At 43.0% G+C, this 15,777-nt stretch overlaps 1 protein-coding gene across 1 annotated transcript in view; it reads right to left on the reverse strand.

The window, feature by feature from the left end:
• Positions 1–1,010: 1,010 nt before the first annotated feature.
• The window catches only part of col2a1b (collagen, type II, alpha 1b), a 38,896-nt gene continuing 24,129 nt past the window's right edge, over positions 1,011–15,777 (reverse strand). The window contains exons 29-54 of the mRNA XM_053411378.1: positions 15,368–15,421; positions 14,790–14,843; positions 14,434–14,487; positions 14,158–14,202; positions 13,965–14,063; positions 12,163–12,270; positions 11,972–12,025; positions 11,718–11,771; positions 11,455–11,508; positions 11,181–11,234; positions 9,402–9,509; positions 9,219–9,272; positions 9,066–9,119; positions 7,815–7,976; positions 6,419–6,526; positions 5,300–5,407; positions 5,031–5,084; positions 4,588–4,695; positions 4,195–4,248; positions 3,927–4,034; positions 3,764–3,817; positions 3,544–3,651; positions 2,874–3,162; positions 2,406–2,593; positions 1,604–1,846; positions 1,011–1,427 (exon numbers count right to left, since the gene is read on the reverse strand). Coding sequence (XP_053267353.1) covers positions 1,281–1,427; positions 1,604–1,846; positions 2,406–2,593; positions 2,874–3,162; positions 3,544–3,651; positions 3,764–3,817; positions 3,927–4,034; positions 4,195–4,248; positions 4,588–4,695; positions 5,031–5,084; positions 5,300–5,407; positions 6,419–6,526; positions 7,815–7,976; positions 9,066–9,119; positions 9,219–9,272; positions 9,402–9,509; positions 11,181–11,234; positions 11,455–11,508; positions 11,718–11,771; positions 11,972–12,025; positions 12,163–12,270; positions 13,965–14,063; positions 14,158–14,202; positions 14,434–14,487; positions 14,790–14,843; positions 15,368–15,421 — 2,577 coding nt within the window. The 3' untranslated portion in view covers positions 1,011–1,280. The remainder of the gene's footprint in view (positions 1,428–1,603; positions 1,847–2,405; positions 2,594–2,873; positions 3,163–3,543; positions 3,652–3,763; positions 3,818–3,926; positions 4,035–4,194; positions 4,249–4,587; positions 4,696–5,030; positions 5,085–5,299; positions 5,408–6,418; positions 6,527–7,814; positions 7,977–9,065; positions 9,120–9,218; positions 9,273–9,401; positions 9,510–11,180; positions 11,235–11,454; positions 11,509–11,717; positions 11,772–11,971; positions 12,026–12,162; positions 12,271–13,964; positions 14,064–14,157; positions 14,203–14,433; positions 14,488–14,789; positions 14,844–15,367; positions 15,422–15,777) is intronic.

Consider the following 15,777-nt stretch of genomic DNA (forward strand, 5'->3'; position numbering starts at 1 on the left):
ACACACCTTTTAAATCTCTTCAGCCGTGTGTGAGTGCACCGAGGCAGAGGGCGCGGCCTGTGTGAGGGGACTGATGGGGGGGAAGTCGAGAGGGATGGGGGGGGGGTCAAAGGTCACAGCAAATGTTGAGAGGGGGTGGGGGGCAGCAGACTGGGCTTTCATGACCAAATCTTTTTTAAATATTGGTCGTTTTGTTGTTTGGCTAAAATATGGGACAAAGATTCAGGGGGAAAAAGACCTTGGTTTGTGAAGTTGTTCTTTTTAGTGTGAGGTAGCTTTATAATATCAAAACAAATATAAAGAAAACTAAAGAAAAATGCCATGCGTTCCAGATTAGACAATTAGCTCGGTTGTATGAATTCAATCAGGGACTCGTGGGCTTACATGCGAGGCTGGAAGAAGCGGGAGGCGACAGTTATCACCCTGAAATCCAAAATCCCAGGATGCTCAGAGAAACTGTATATATATGTATACACACATATACATATACATACACATATATGTACAAGCCACTACAAATGACTATCTGGTTGTTAAAAAATACAGACCGTTATACAACAATAGCACCATTGACTTTTATTATGACACACAGTAACGTTTTTCGATACACACTGTGGTGGCAGAAATAGCAACACCTGCACTTTCTAAGTAGCAAGATTTTTGGTTTCAAAGAGACATTCAGTGGATATGGCACAGGGGTGATGGGGCTGGTCAGAAAAGAGGAGAATGTAAGTGGAGGTTGGTGGATACGTATTTTTTGTGTGTAAGTGGGATTTTTTATTACTTAGCATCAAACTCAGTCCTACCGCACCCGGGAGCCAAACCTAAACAATAAATAAATAACACCAAGACATTTTTCTCTCTCTAGTTCCCTGGTACCTTCCCGTACTCTCCTCATACTTCCTCCGTCTTGTTCATGGATGTGGGGTGGGGGGGGGGCTTGAGTAGGCGGGGGCTGCTGTTCACCTGGGGTGGAGTCGGGGGGGCTTTTTGGGGGGGCGATGCTGGGTGTCCGGGAGGGGGTGGGGGGCAGGGCGAGTTGACTGGATGAATCACAGATGACAGTTGCTAGTGCCATTCAGTGCAGATATCCTACGAAGTTCGACTTGGAAAAAAGCACTTTTTACTTAGAAAAAAAGTCCCATTTAAAAAAAGTGTCTTGATTTCTCTCTTCCTCTCCTCCTTTATCTGAAGTGTGCGCCTCTTTCATTTTAGCTTTGTTTCAAATTCCCAATTTCTTTCTTTCTTTCTCTTCTTTTTTTTTGCGGATCCCTCATTCTTTACAAGAAGCAGACCGCCCCGACGTCGACTCCAAACTCCTGGTCTGATCCACCAATATCCATGGGAGCAATGTCCACGATGGGGAGACGAGAGGTCTTCTGCGATCTGTACTCGATCACCGTCTTGCCCCACTGGCCCGTGTGTTTCTGTGCACAGGGAAATAAAACACAAATTAAAAGTTAGACGACCTTTGAGCTCTGCAAAACTGCAGGGAATGAGATCAACTTGGGGAGTCTGAGTAAAAAAGAAGCCAAATAGCGTATGTGTGCAAGTGCATGTAGAAAAAACTGTGTGCACAGTGTGATGAATCTCCCGCTCTCACCGTGCAACCGTCCTCCATCACGCTGTAGGTGAAGCGGCTGTTGCCCTCAGCTCTGATCTCCACGTCGTTGGAGCCCTGCAGCAGCACGGCCTTCTTCAGGTTCCCTGTCGAGGCGTCCAAGTAGGCCACGCTGTTCTTGCAGTGGTAGGTGATGTTCTGAGCAGCCTCGGTGGAGAGCAGTCTCAGGAAGGTCATCTGAATGGCAGCTGTGTTGGCCGCCAGGCTGTCGTCACCATAGCTGAACTGCACAAGGCCGCAGGAAGAGGAAGAAAGAGAGACGGTTTATTCCAATGAGATTAAGGTGTTCAAGTTTTCTAGCTTGATGACTGAACTTCTACTTTCTGCTCAGTTTCTGTGCTTTTGTAAAACCCCAGTGAGAAGGATTTTTTATGCAATTTTCAAACCACCACTGGGGGTCTCCAATTTTCAAATCTTACACGTTGAGGATTTACCGCTGATCTATTTCCCCAAATTTTCACCCAGATGTTTTTATTCATTCACATTCACACAATTACCAGCAGCAATAGGACTGTGATATCTATACGTCGTGATGAGGACACTGTTTATTAACGGGAAGTAAAGGGAAAACTGGGAAGAACACGTAAATGAGCTTATAATCATCACAATCTCTATTATCCATATCCACTGTGCAGAGTCACCCGGTACAGCGCACTCTGAATCAGAGCACAATCATCAACATCAATAAAGTTCCTGATCTCTCTATTTATGCATGAACAGCATACAAAACAATGAGCAGTAATGTTAATGCAGGGCATGTATCGGATCTGATCATACGACTTACGTGGAATCCTCCATTCATTGTTTCTCCGAACCAGACGTGTTTGCGGTCCTTGCTCTTGCTGGACCACCAGTTCTTACGAGGGATGCCGGAAGGTTTGGGTTGGACGCAGGACTCTCCTGTCTCCATGTTGCAGAACACCTTGATTGCATCGATAGTGCAGCCCTGGTTGGGATCAATCCAGTACTCTCCTACAGACAAAGGGAATGAAAACACATTAAAGCCTGTTTTCCGGTATAGAAAGCAGATTTTCAACAAAAATATAAATAATTGAGTATTTAGTGTATAAGTTTGCTTTGTAATTCCATTCATGTTATGTTGAACACATGAATCAGCCACATGGAAACACATCTATATTTATCCCAAATCTTTACTAGGCCAGACTCGAGCTGCCAACTTGAAATGCCACATAACTTCTGTCCGCTTCATCGTCTCTCCCCAATTTGACCAATTCCTCCCGCTGTCACTCACCGCTCTTCCAGTCAGGGTGGCACAGCTTCAGGTCTCTGCAGGTGCGGGCAGGGTTCTTCCTGGATCCCTCGGGGCTGCGGATGTTCTCAATCTGGTTGTTGAGAGACTTGAGGGTGGCGTCGACCTCGGCATCGTGCTGACGGAGGTTTCCAGAGGCCTGGTCGGCCCTCATGTACCTGAGGGGATCGGTGGACTTCTCGGTTTGGCCCAGGCCAGCGAAGGCAGACATGTCGATACCGGGGCCGGGGGGACCAGGAGGACCGGGGGGTCCAGAGTTACCGGGAGGACCCTGAGAGGAGAAGAATGAGAAAATGAAAAGATTAAATTCGGCACTCTCATTAACGGTGGATAATTCTTTCAAGTCCAATTGAACAAGATCCATCTCCCAAAACTGGTTTGGGAATGCTGCCGCCTGTTTTGCAATCTGTCGTCTCCTCTCAGCTCAGTTTCCTTCTCCAGGAAACTTCACTCTAACTTGAACAATGCAAACTGGTTCTTGTGATGCCAACATGAGCCCTGCTGCAGCTTCTGAAGTTGCTTTAAAACTCTTTAACTTGACTTTTAATGCTTTTGTTGTTATGGTTTCTATCAAAATGATTGAATGCTGTCAATATTCAGAGTAAGAAGATGATCAATGACACGGATGGAGAACGTTTTGGTGGGAACTCACAGAGGGACCATTCTCTCCAGAGCGACCACGGGGTCCGGGGGGCCCGATGGGTCCTGGCATGCCGTTTGAACCGTCCTTTCCACCAGGACCAGAAGGACCAGGTGGTCCCTACGTGCACAGATTGAGAGAAAGCACTTGATGTTAAGCTCTAAAGGTACCGCAGGCAAGGAAACAAATTAAAATGTTCTATGAATTTAAAACTGTATTATGTTGTACTCACTCTCTGTCCAGAAGGTCCACTAGGTCCAGTAGCTCCCTGATCTCCAGATTGACCCTAGAACAGAGAACGACTGCGTTTAGACATTCCTTAAAAATCATCATTGGGATGAGACACTTCCACTCGTCAGACCAACACATTATTTAGATCCAGTTCGGATGCTTACCGGAGGTCCGGGCAGACCCTGCAGACCAGTGAAGCCTCTGTGTCCCTTCTGTCCTCTCTCACCAGTCTCCCCAGCCTCACCCTTGTCACCACGGGGTCCTTGGGGTCCCTGGAAACAAGTGGACAGAATACTGATTAAACACTGTTCGCATGGTGACCCTTTTCTATTCTGTGAAACGTAACGTCACAGCTTAATTTATTTTTAAGATATTTGTTAGTACAGGCCAAATTTGATGTTGTGCATGTGGTTGTGTGTTAATTTTACGTACGGGCATTCCTCGGGCTCCAGCGGGTCCTGAAGGTCCAGCAGGTCCTTGGGCACCCTGAGAGAAAACAACAATAAGAACAGATTTATAAAAGAAACATTGTCTTATAAAAAAATATAATACAATCTATTGTGAACTGGAGCTGTCAAGATTTCTGTTAGTATTCGGGTGATTTCCGCTCTCACCCAATAACCACAGGTCAGATTGTGTACAGACTGTCAATGTGTGAACACCCATCACCTATGGGCACCTTTATAAATTGCTAGTAAGGCATCGTTGCTTTTTACCTGTTTCAACCTCATTAAATTCATGTCTCTTACTGCTGACATTTTACTTTTTTGACACATCCTATTGTATTAGGAAAAATGATGTCACATTTGAAGAAACATTACTCACAGCCTCTCCTCTGTCTCCCTGTTTGCCGGTGGGACCAACTGGGCCGGAGGCACCGGGAGCGCCTGGAGCACCAGGAGCGCCAGCAGGGCCGGTGGTACCACGTTCACCCTGCAGCACAGAGAGGACAACAATTATGACAGGGAAGCTATGGACAAGAATAAGACCCAGATAAAAAATGTATTTCGAAATGCAATGATGCAAACAGTTTAAACAAGAAAAAAAGAAAAAAGGCAGATTCTATTTGTTTAAAAGCTTTATCAATTCCAGCAAAGTGTTGACTGAGTCTACAAAAATCATCCCATCAAGCCAAATTAAAATTAAATACCGAAGTAAAACCACAAATGTTCAATGGATTCATAAAGCTAATCAAACACTGATTGACAAAGGGTCTTAGATGGAATACAGATTATTTGTAATTTAATGTGATGCAGTGATTTTCTCACCTTGGTTCCAGGAGAACCATCTCTACCAGGAGGTCCATCAGATCCAGCGTTGCCCTGATGGATGACAGAACAATATCAAGTGTTAACAGCTTCCTCCTCCACTGAGCCAGGAAATCTGCTGAATACTGACCAGCTGCATAATGAACCCGGCTCTGACAAAAACAATACAGATGTGTATGTGAATGGTGTGAACCTGCAGCTTAAATCATGGGATGTGACCAGTTAAGAGCCACTGGATGTGTCACGCTGTCTGCTGAACATTCTCTGACCTCTCTGCCGGGCTCTCCTGAAGGTCCGGTGAGTCCAGGTGGTCCGACAGGTCCGGGGGGTCCACGGTCTCCGGCGCCACCAGCACTTCCCTGCTTTCCGGGCTCACCCTGAGGGAAGAAAGCTCGTTGTTACACCTAAGACGTGATGACTGACCTAGAAATACAGGCCATCAAATGATTCACCCAGGCTTCTGTGATTTTATATTCCTGCTAAAATCTCTATGAATCATTGTAGAAAACTGAACACAGATGGAGTGAAATCACCACCTGTAGATGATATTTTTGGTTGATAAAGCTTTAAAAACAGATGCAACAGGCAGGTTTAGTCCCACAACGATCAAATGTAACGATACAAACTGAATCATTTCCCTGATCCAAAAAAAGATCAAACTCTGACCGCCTGCTGCCATCAAAGAGGCTAAAACCTGCAGAAATCTGAGACTGTATCTGCACTTCAAACTCCACCGGCTTTATTAACATTCCCCACGGAGGTTGGTATCACTGCGGCTTTCCTGGCATCTCTGTCATGCGTATTGATGAATAATTAACGTTAAGGACACGGCTGCCCGAGATGCTGTAAGTGGGAGATGTGGCTCATGTCACGTATCAGATCGGGGCAGATGTAAGCAGGGGAGACGTCGTGTCTCATGTCGCTGCCTACATCAGATGGAATCAGCTCAACCGGAGAAAAAATCGACTCATGGCTCATGTGAGATGTGGTTTGACTGTGATCCAATTAGGACACACAATGACAAACCAGGGGCTGCCTGGTGGTTTCTACATCTTCTTTTTCACTAAGTGATAAAACACCAGATATTGGGCTCCTGAGGCTGATTAAAATATATGTATTTTACAGCCTGTTTCGTTATTTAAGACGAATGGACAATATGTCAGTTGAAGCAATTAAAGAGAGACCCCTCATTACAGATTGCTGTGTTCTGTGTGACTATCCTGTGTGAATGAATCCTCCTTTCAATCCAAAGACAAAATCCTTTTTAATAACAAAAAGGTCTAATATATGTGTTGCAGTACAAACACTTGACAGAATAACTTTGAAAGAAAATAACTCTTTCCTTCTTCCACCTGAATTTGAGTATTGGATTATTTCACGTTACTTACTGAGGGTCCGGGCAGACCGGGGAAGCCTCTCTCTCCACGCTGTCCTGGCAGACCGACAATACCGCGCTGACCACCCAGACCCTGAGGACCTGAGGGACCCAGGGGACCCTGAGAGGAGAGACAGGAAATACAGTTCAAGTGTGATAGATGTATTCTCACATTCACAGTTCCGCATGTGTCATTTGTGCCATAACAGAATCAACAGACAAGTCATTTGATTACAGCAACATTTCATCACTATATTATATATGATCACTATAATAATATGAATTTAAACTGGATTTAGAGGTAATGCTTATAATAAAAAAAGTTATTTTATACAAACTAATAACATAAACAATTTTCACAAGGCACCCTTAAGACATTCTTAATATTTATAGAAAAACACGGATGCTGACATCAGAACATCTGAACTGAATCAACTGAGTTAACATTAGGAGGTGATTGACACACATTTGCGGAAAGACTCCATTGAGCAGCCAGTTAGCTTAGCTTAGCTTAGCATAAAGAGCCCGGATTCATGGAATACGAAGCAAGTTATTTGATGTATTGTGTTTTTATTTGACGTGTCATTGTGTCCTGTTCCTTCCTCCATTGTTTTTCTGTTTCTTCAAAGATCTTTTTCTGATTTATTTCTTCTGTCACTTGCTCCCGCTGAGGTTTCACAACTCCCAGCTGCAGCTCCATGTATGAACATCACACTCCTTTAAACCCTCTCAGGTGTCCATCTGTACCACCTCGGCCCACTCTGCCTCATGTCCCGCAGTGACACCTGAGCCGCGCCTTTCAGCTTACATAGACTCTAATGTGTTGATACAGGGTTCATATATGTAATATAGAAGCGGGGAGCCATCTTCATGTTTGAGTGTGTAATCATCTGTGATGTGTCATTACCTTGACAGGACTCGCCCTGTGTTTATGACAGGTTGAAGGTGTGTGTGGCGCTAAATGCGTGGCGAGGATAAAAGCCTGGGGTCTTTTCATCATTCTGTCACTGGGCCTGTGCCCCCCCCCCCATGCTGTCATATGTCTTGGTTTGCCATTAGAGTTGGTGATGGACACTGACAGCTCTGTGTATTAGTGGAGAACGTGCTCAGCTGCTGTCCATTACAGCTGAAATTGGCTCTTTGTGCCGACAGAGCCACGTTCAAAGTCGACGTCAAATGTAGAAAAACAACGCACTTAATCATTTTCTTCTCTCCATAATGTAGCCTCTGTCCACCTTGACATGTGTGCGGCCTGAAGAGCAGCTAAATAATGTGTGCCAGTGGATGCTGGGGGGGGGGGGGGGGTTAGACTGTTTGGAGTGTCTGTCAAGAAGCTGCAGATCATGTGAAAGCCCAGGAGTGTTGTGAGCACTGTATGGAGGAGAACGATTCAATGAAGACAAACTCACAGGAGGACCGTCCTCTCCAGCATCTCCCTTCTCTCCGGGAGTTCCGGCGGGGCCGCGGAGCCCAGCGTCACCCTGTCGGCCTGGAGGTCCACCGTCTCCCCTCACACCCTTGGGTCCGTCTTTGCCAGAAGGACCAGCAGGCCCAGCAGGTCCAGGGTTACCCTGAGAAGTGTGAGAAAGACGACACAAAGTACTTTAAATGGGATCACATGCAGAATATAACTTTAAATAAAATGGCAATCCCATAATAGTAATAAGAAACTTTACTTATACAGCACTTAACAATATTATAAAGAGCAATCTGTTCCATTGTAAATATTCCCACACTGCATATATTCTGTTTACACTGTATAAAGTATTTTAGGCCTTATGCATTTGCATGTATTGCATGTTTACTTATTACCTTACTTTCATAAAGAGAAAGGTTTTAAGAAGACATTTTAAAGAAGCCGGAGAGGTGGTGTGTCTTAGTTCAGTGAGAGAGTTTCAAATGATTTCCGCTCTAACAGCTAAAGTTTGATCTCCCTTTGTCACAAACTGGAACCTGGAAGTGACCAGCAGGATTCCATCTGCAAATCCCATTGGTCGAGATGGAACATATCAGGGGCGTGGCCATTTAAGGTCTTAAAGGTGAGTTTAAAAAAAATCGTCTTCTATATAATTCTATGGTGAGCAAACATACATAATGGCGTACGTCTGTGATCTGAAAGAGTTCATTCTGGAGAATCAGTGATGTGAAAACCTGTTTCTAAGTTGTGGCTGATGTAAACACCTGCGTTGCCTCTGGATCCTTAAATAACTCTTAATAACACATCTCATATTAACACTCAGACCTGTTTCTCACACTGTAACACTTCTTTTTCACATGTCTGTAAAAATATCCTTCCCAGTGTCAGAATCACTGATCTGATAATGTGCAGGTGCTAAGTTTTACAGGTGCAAATTAAAAAACACCTTCAGAGACAAGACAACCACAGAAAGCAGATATTCTCTTGTGTCTCTTCTGCTGCACCTGGTTCTTTCTCGTAAAACATGAATCAAGCCCAGTTTTCTCCTTTAGATTCTCATACATTAAGGTTTTTCTTATATTTTGTTTATAACCAGACGTCTGGAAGTCTGTCAAAGTAGGGCAGAAAGATATTTTGAAGACACTAGTAACATCAGTGTTCTGGTTTTTGGTAATGACACGACACACATTTTTGTGAACTCAGATGTTGGATTCAGCTATAGGTATAAAAAGACTGAACTTACGTTGGGACCAGGAGGACCAACACGGCCAGCAGCTCCAGGGAAGCCAGTGGCACCCTGATGGAGAAAGATACATTTAGATAAAGACAGAAGTAATCAAACAAAAACAATCTTTGCTGTGTCTAGATATCATAAACTTTTCATAAAGTCACTTACAGAAGGTCCCTGAGCACCACGAGCACCTTTAGGTCCAAACACACCCGTGGGACCCTGTCAAAGAAAACACACGTTACTATCAATGAATGCAGTTTAATGCAGTTTTAGTCGGCGTATGACTTGCTGTTGTTTTTGCTGCAAACATTTATTGTAAAATCAATGAATATCTAGAGCAACACCCACAGCAGGTCCGGGGGCACCAGAGGGTCCTTGGGGTCCGGGGGCACCAGCGTCTCCCTTCTGTCCGGACTCTCCCTGCTCTCCCTTGGTTCCAGGTTGACCATCAGAGCCCTGAAAGAACAAGACAGAGACATGAAGGAAATGTGTCATTATACCAACAAATGTTTATAATGTGAATTAGATATATTTTTTTAAATTAAGAACGGTGGGATTTGTTATAAATTATCAATAAATACATATTCAATTATATAATTTATAAATATATTTGGCAGGATACATAGAGATCGGTTTACTCGTCGTGCATATAACAATTATTATGTACAATGTCTCTTTATGATTGATTTTCCAATAGAAAGCCTGCTTTACAAATTAGTTGTGTGGAATGGAAAGTATTTGAAAATATGCAACTAGGATTTTGACCGATCCATTTGATTGTGTCTCAATGACTACCACCTTCGTGGAAGTAGAATTTCCAAGTCAATGGAGTAAAAATGTATTATTTAGACCTCAGCTAATAAATTATAATGTATTATTAGGGATAAACAAATAACCTAATTGATCCCGGCCTGTTCTCCCAACATTCACACGCCATGAGGCATCTTCTTTTACACACAGATCTGTAGCTCAGTCACTGACTTCCCTCTCCTGTTCCTGCTCTGCTCACATTTGGTACTTTTACAGAGTGAAACTATTGTCAGCGAATCAAACACCTCACACAACAAAAGGGGTTGGAAAATGAGAGTGTTTTCACCACCACAGTGTAGTTTGTCATTTCATCGCTGAATCAGTAAATAACAAGGTCTGTTTCGTAACTTTGGTTGTAATAATCACCTGCTTGTAATGATCATATAAGCAGTTTCCTTTGTTCAATTAAAACTGCTGATGTTTTATGAAGCATCCGAGTCTATTTTCACTCTGTGCACGCGGAAGTGAGCTGTGCACCGAAAAATATTATTTAATTATTCGAAGCATTATTCATTCTGACATAAAGTCATTGATTAGTGCAACCTGGAGATAAAAAAAAAAAACGAATGATAAAGTGTGCTGTAATAAAAGCACTGATGAAATTGCATTCGGAAGGATGCAGCTTATTAAAAACTTTTATCTGATGACGGCCTGGAGACTTCAGGAGATTTTAAATGGATGAGTGATGTGAGGAATCCGACTATCCACACACTGATCTCTCCACACAGATTAACGAGGAAACAAGACGTGTGCCAAGATAAAATGACAAATGATTGACTGAGGGAATAAGTCAAAATAGAAGTGTTTTCAGTTCATAATAAAAAGCAAGAAGACAGAAGTTGCGTCTGGTTGACGCGGTCATGTCAAAAAAGACCCACATCTACACAGTTATTTGATTTGATCGTTATGAAGGTGTTATCTGTTATCCAATAAATACAAATATTAGATCTTATTTATAATGGAGGCTTCAGTAATGGCTGTTACTTTACTAAGACGGATAGTTATCGTGCTTTTAGTGTATTGTATGTCTATTACATTTAAATTTTGAGTCTTGAGACCTATTTCAAAACCCTGAGCTGCTCTGACCTCTTTACTTCCACTAACATGGAGCTACTTAAGGTCACTGCTGAAGTGACTTATCTTCCTTGAATTATCAGTGTAATTAGAAATATTTATGACTGGATGGCTCCAAAAATAAATCTACAGTAGTGTATTTTATTAAGATTTCAATTTTTATTGCTCTTACTTTCTTAACCTTGCTAACGAGTCAGCACGTCGCTCAAGGAGTCTTCACTGGAATCTGTTTGTGTTACTTACCGGGGGTCCAGCGAATCCAGCAGGTCCATTAGGTCCAGTCTCACCCCTGTCACCCTGAGAGAGGGAGGAAGAGAGGTGAGACACGAGATAAATATCCGTTAAACATCAACACAGATTTTAAAATGATAATCACTAATCTTTGAAAATATCTCTAAAGGAGAACTGATTTAATTGTATAATATCAACGGTGAATCATTTCTGCACAAATACATTTATCATTTTGACTTGTCACACAAGGTGAATGGATGCATACTGATTAAACTGTGATACTTACAGGAGCACCACGGGTACCAGGAGCTCCAGAGGGACCAGCAGGACCTGATTCACCCTGAAAGAAAACACAGGCGATTAACACACATCATACTGGAAACACTGGAATCAGATACACACTCAGTAACCATCATGTCTCAGAGAAAGTCATGACAGAAACTACCTTATGGTATTTACAGTTTCTAAAGAGGATTTCACTTCCAAAACCTGTCAATGCCAGGGTGACAGTAACTTTATACTTAAAAAACAAGATGACAGGGCACTAACCTTCTCTCCGTTGGGACCACCAGGACCAGGGGGGCCGATGGGACCAGTGAGACCCTGGGACAGGAAACAGGAAGTCAGTGTTAAAATGTGCAAAAGATTGATTCAGCATCACAATAATGCCCGAGAAAAAGTAACAATCCCATTCGTAAGAACTCATTTCAAGTTTTTATTTAGATTTAATAGCTCAATTTATGGGGAAATGCGTCGTCTCCTGACTGTTATCAACACTGACAAAATAGAAAAGAATGACTCACTCTTCCACCGTCTTTGCCGGAAGCACCTTCAGGTCCTTTCTCTCCAATGTCACCCTAAAGGAATTAAAAAACAAACCAGTCAGTCACCTGGCAGTTATTTGCATAAAATTTCAAAATTGATAAGAAAAAATTTAACATATCAAACACATGGATATTTAGTGATTAGCACATTAAATCGGGTCGTGGCTTACTCTGTCTCCTTTGGGTCCGGGAATGCCGGCACCACCTCTCTCTCCAGGCATACCCTGCAGGCCGGGGGGTCCCTGAGCTCCAGCACCACCAGCAGGACCGATGGCTCCCTGTTATGGAGCAGAAATAAATGCAGATGGGTTAGAGACAGACACAGACAGAGAGGTACTTCAGGTCCGTGAATATTGAACAGATGTGTATTGTATATTTTAGTATAAGGAGGCCGTCGAGGTTTGAGGCTGAAAGAAAACGTATTTCAGATGTTTTTGTATTTATTTACATATTAATCACAACATTTCAAGAAGACATGGACGTATTCAACAAAACAGACCAATGCTCGTCTGTGTCTGAGGCGTGTTCTGCTCTGGTTATCACAGGATCGAAAGAATGAAAGAAAAAATGATTGTAACACTGCTGTTAAATCTTATTCACCCGTCATTGTTTGTTGAAGTCAACTTGTTTAGATCAATCAACCAGCTCACCTGTCAATCAGACTTAGAACCAAACATATCTAAAAGTGCACATGTTCCTTTTGAGGCTGGGGCCACATTTCATTCTGTATTTTAACTCGTTAACGGGGAGTTTAATCTACAAAAAACATTTCCACATATCACAGCCAACGACTGGAATCAAATGCAGACTTTGATTTGGTTTTGAAGTGGCTCCGTCAGGCCAACTTCTGGTCAGAAGTTGTCAGGCTTATCTGCAACTCTTTCTGTTGCAGCCTCAGATTCCAGATCAGACGCTCACAAACCAATTCTGCTGCTTATCTCCAGTCATTAAAACGTAACCACGGGGCACAGCCTCCACGTTGGATCTGAATACATCAAAACTGGGTTCTAACGCGATGTGGGATGCGTCTCGTGCAACATATCCCTTCACAACTTTCTCAGCTTCGTACTTCCTCCTCCCCCTCCACAAACTGTCTGTCCCTTCCTCCTCCATCACCCACTCGTGTCGGCCCTCTAATCCTCGGCCTCTCTATTTGCGCCTGTCCAGCCTTAAGGGGATGAAAACCTGTGAACTCCGATTCAAATCTGAACAGATAACAAAATCTAAATGGGGAGTTGCCGTCGCTCTGAGCTCTTCCTCCACTCGCTCTGCAGTTGTGACAAATGACTGCAGTGGCCGGGGTTGGTTGATGGATGATAAGGAAAAAAGTGACTGTGCAGAGTGGATATCAGCTGTTATGAAAAGTAGAGAAGACATTATTTGTCTTTATACATTTTTGAATTGTGTAAATCCTTCAAGCAGTGTGTATATGCTGTATAAATAATATCCATCTATGTGTGGGTATACAGGTAGTGTACATTTGGAGTATAGTTGATCAAATACATTGTATATTTTCCCTTTTAAAAAATAGATAAATATAATTCTTTGGGGTCACTTCAGGACCATTGAGACAAATTGTAACCTAACCTGTTTTTGAGGTTCCCAACCTCTTATGCTTAGACCCCTGAAATCAAAACGATGTCTACTTTTATCCTCTATACTAAGTTATTGCGCCCTGGAGCAGTTAAAGTATGAAGCAATTACAATAAATCTGAAATAACACTACTTTATATGGGAGACATATTATTATATTATTTTAACGACTGTTGTGACCCATTGTAAGGGTCTTAACCTTCATTTGGAGACCTCTCTATGCCACCAGGGTTCCCCAGAATCAATATAGTTCTATACAATTACATACGGTGATAAGAATTTCGCAGAAATCTGAAACAGGCACCACAGAATCGCACCTGCCAGTGTTGTGAGAAAACTTCATGGGAGTTAACTGTTTGAATCGGTCTGTTGGACTCACCTTGGGTCCGTCAGTTCCGGGGGTTCCAGGCAGACCTCTGGGTCCCTGAAGACCCTGAGGACCAGCAGCTCCTCTCTCTCCGGGGAAACCACGCTCACCCTGAACAGAGACACAATCCACAATCAGCGGGCGGGTCCGACAGTCAGCCGACCAAAGAAAAATTAAAAAATCGAATCAAAGACAGTGGACTTACTCTGGGTCCAGTTGCACCGGCACCTCCAGCCTCTCCAGGAACTCCCTGTAATGACAAATAAGGAAGAGAGGTTAAAGAATAGATGTGTAGGATCAGAATAGGAACAACATCCAGCTAACAGATTTACAGAAAAATACTAATGCTGTCAGAGTACGTGTACATATTCGATTCTTTGAGGATCTTTTCTTATTAAGCAAATGACAGAAAAATACTTTCTATTTCCACTGCGATGTGATGATCACGTTAAGTGATCTTTCAGTAAGAAAGGGCACCCACCTGGTCTCCGGGCTTGCCTCCCTCTCCAGGGGGGCCTGGAGGTCCAGGCAGACCCTGTGAACAGGAGAGAAACAAAACAACTAGTTAAAAAAGCAGATGAAACAGAAATGAGAAAAACACAGAACATAAATCAGCACAATACTGTATTAACAGTCTTAAGAGAATATTTATACAGCAAGAAATTCACAATAGTAATAATTATATCACAATAACAATATTTTTAAATCCGGTTAGAGACAAACTGAGCGACTGATGTATTCATTTGTAAATCTTTACTACTACACTTACAGACACAGGTAGAGAAACAGACATAACTAAACTCAAACAAGCTGAAGGTTTGAGGTGAAGAGACTCACCTGGAAGCCGGAGGGTCCGGGCTGTCCTTGCTCTCCTCTCTCTCCAGCGATGCCCTGCACAGATCCATAAATCATCATAAATCACAATTCAACTTCTCTTCATTTCCTTTAGGATGTTTTTGGGCACAATGGCCACAGGACAGATTCTGGGTGTAAAAGGGGGGGCGGGAGAGAGCGGGGCTCAAGCCTGTGTAACTGAGTACTCCCCTTGTTGTGCAGGTGACCCCCGTGTACAGACTCTCAACTTCTTACATTAACTTAATATCAACAGTTTTACCTCAATTAGAGCGTTAATATGGTGGAAGCAACTATACAGCTCTAACAACAGGATATATAATTGGAATAATGTTGTTGTATATAGGGAGGTTTTCTCAGGTCAGTGATGCCATCATACAAACTCCAGAGATTAGAGTCATGGACGTTTTTTTTAACCCAGACAGTTCCATCAACGAGCCCCTCTGGGACATGGGGGATACTGAAGATTGCTTCTGAGTGCAGGCCGAGAAAAGGGGAGAGATAATATCAGTTTTGAAGCTATATGGAGTGGGATGGGGGGGGGGGGGGGGGGGGATACGTACAGCGGGGCCGGGGGGTCCAGCAGCGCCGGTTTCTCCATCTTTGCCGGGCAGACCCTGAAGAGAGGAATCAAAAGGGAGGGCGGAGGGAGGAGGAGGGGAAGGGTTGGACAGATAGACAGTTATTAGACCAAAAGTGATGCTATTAACTGGACAGACATCTGATAGCTTTATTGAGCTTTTCAACAGGCTTCTCACGTGGGAGCTGAACTAAAGACTTAACAGCAGATCAATGGTAGCTGCAGAATAAAAAAAACTGTGTATTTGAACAAAAAGATTGAATTTGATCTGTTTAATCATTTGATAAACACGAGCATTTAATTTAATAACAAGTTTATTGTGTTTATTTAGTAGTTGTCAGGTATCCAAATAGTGTTTTCTACCTACACTCACATACCACTAGATCATTGGAT

The sequence above is a fragment of the Pleuronectes platessa genome, chromosome 2 (genome assembly GCF_947347685.1).
Source record: "Pleuronectes platessa chromosome 2, fPlePla1.1, whole genome shotgun sequence".
Lineage (NCBI taxonomy): Eukaryota > Metazoa > Chordata > Actinopteri > Pleuronectiformes > Pleuronectidae > Pleuronectes > Pleuronectes platessa.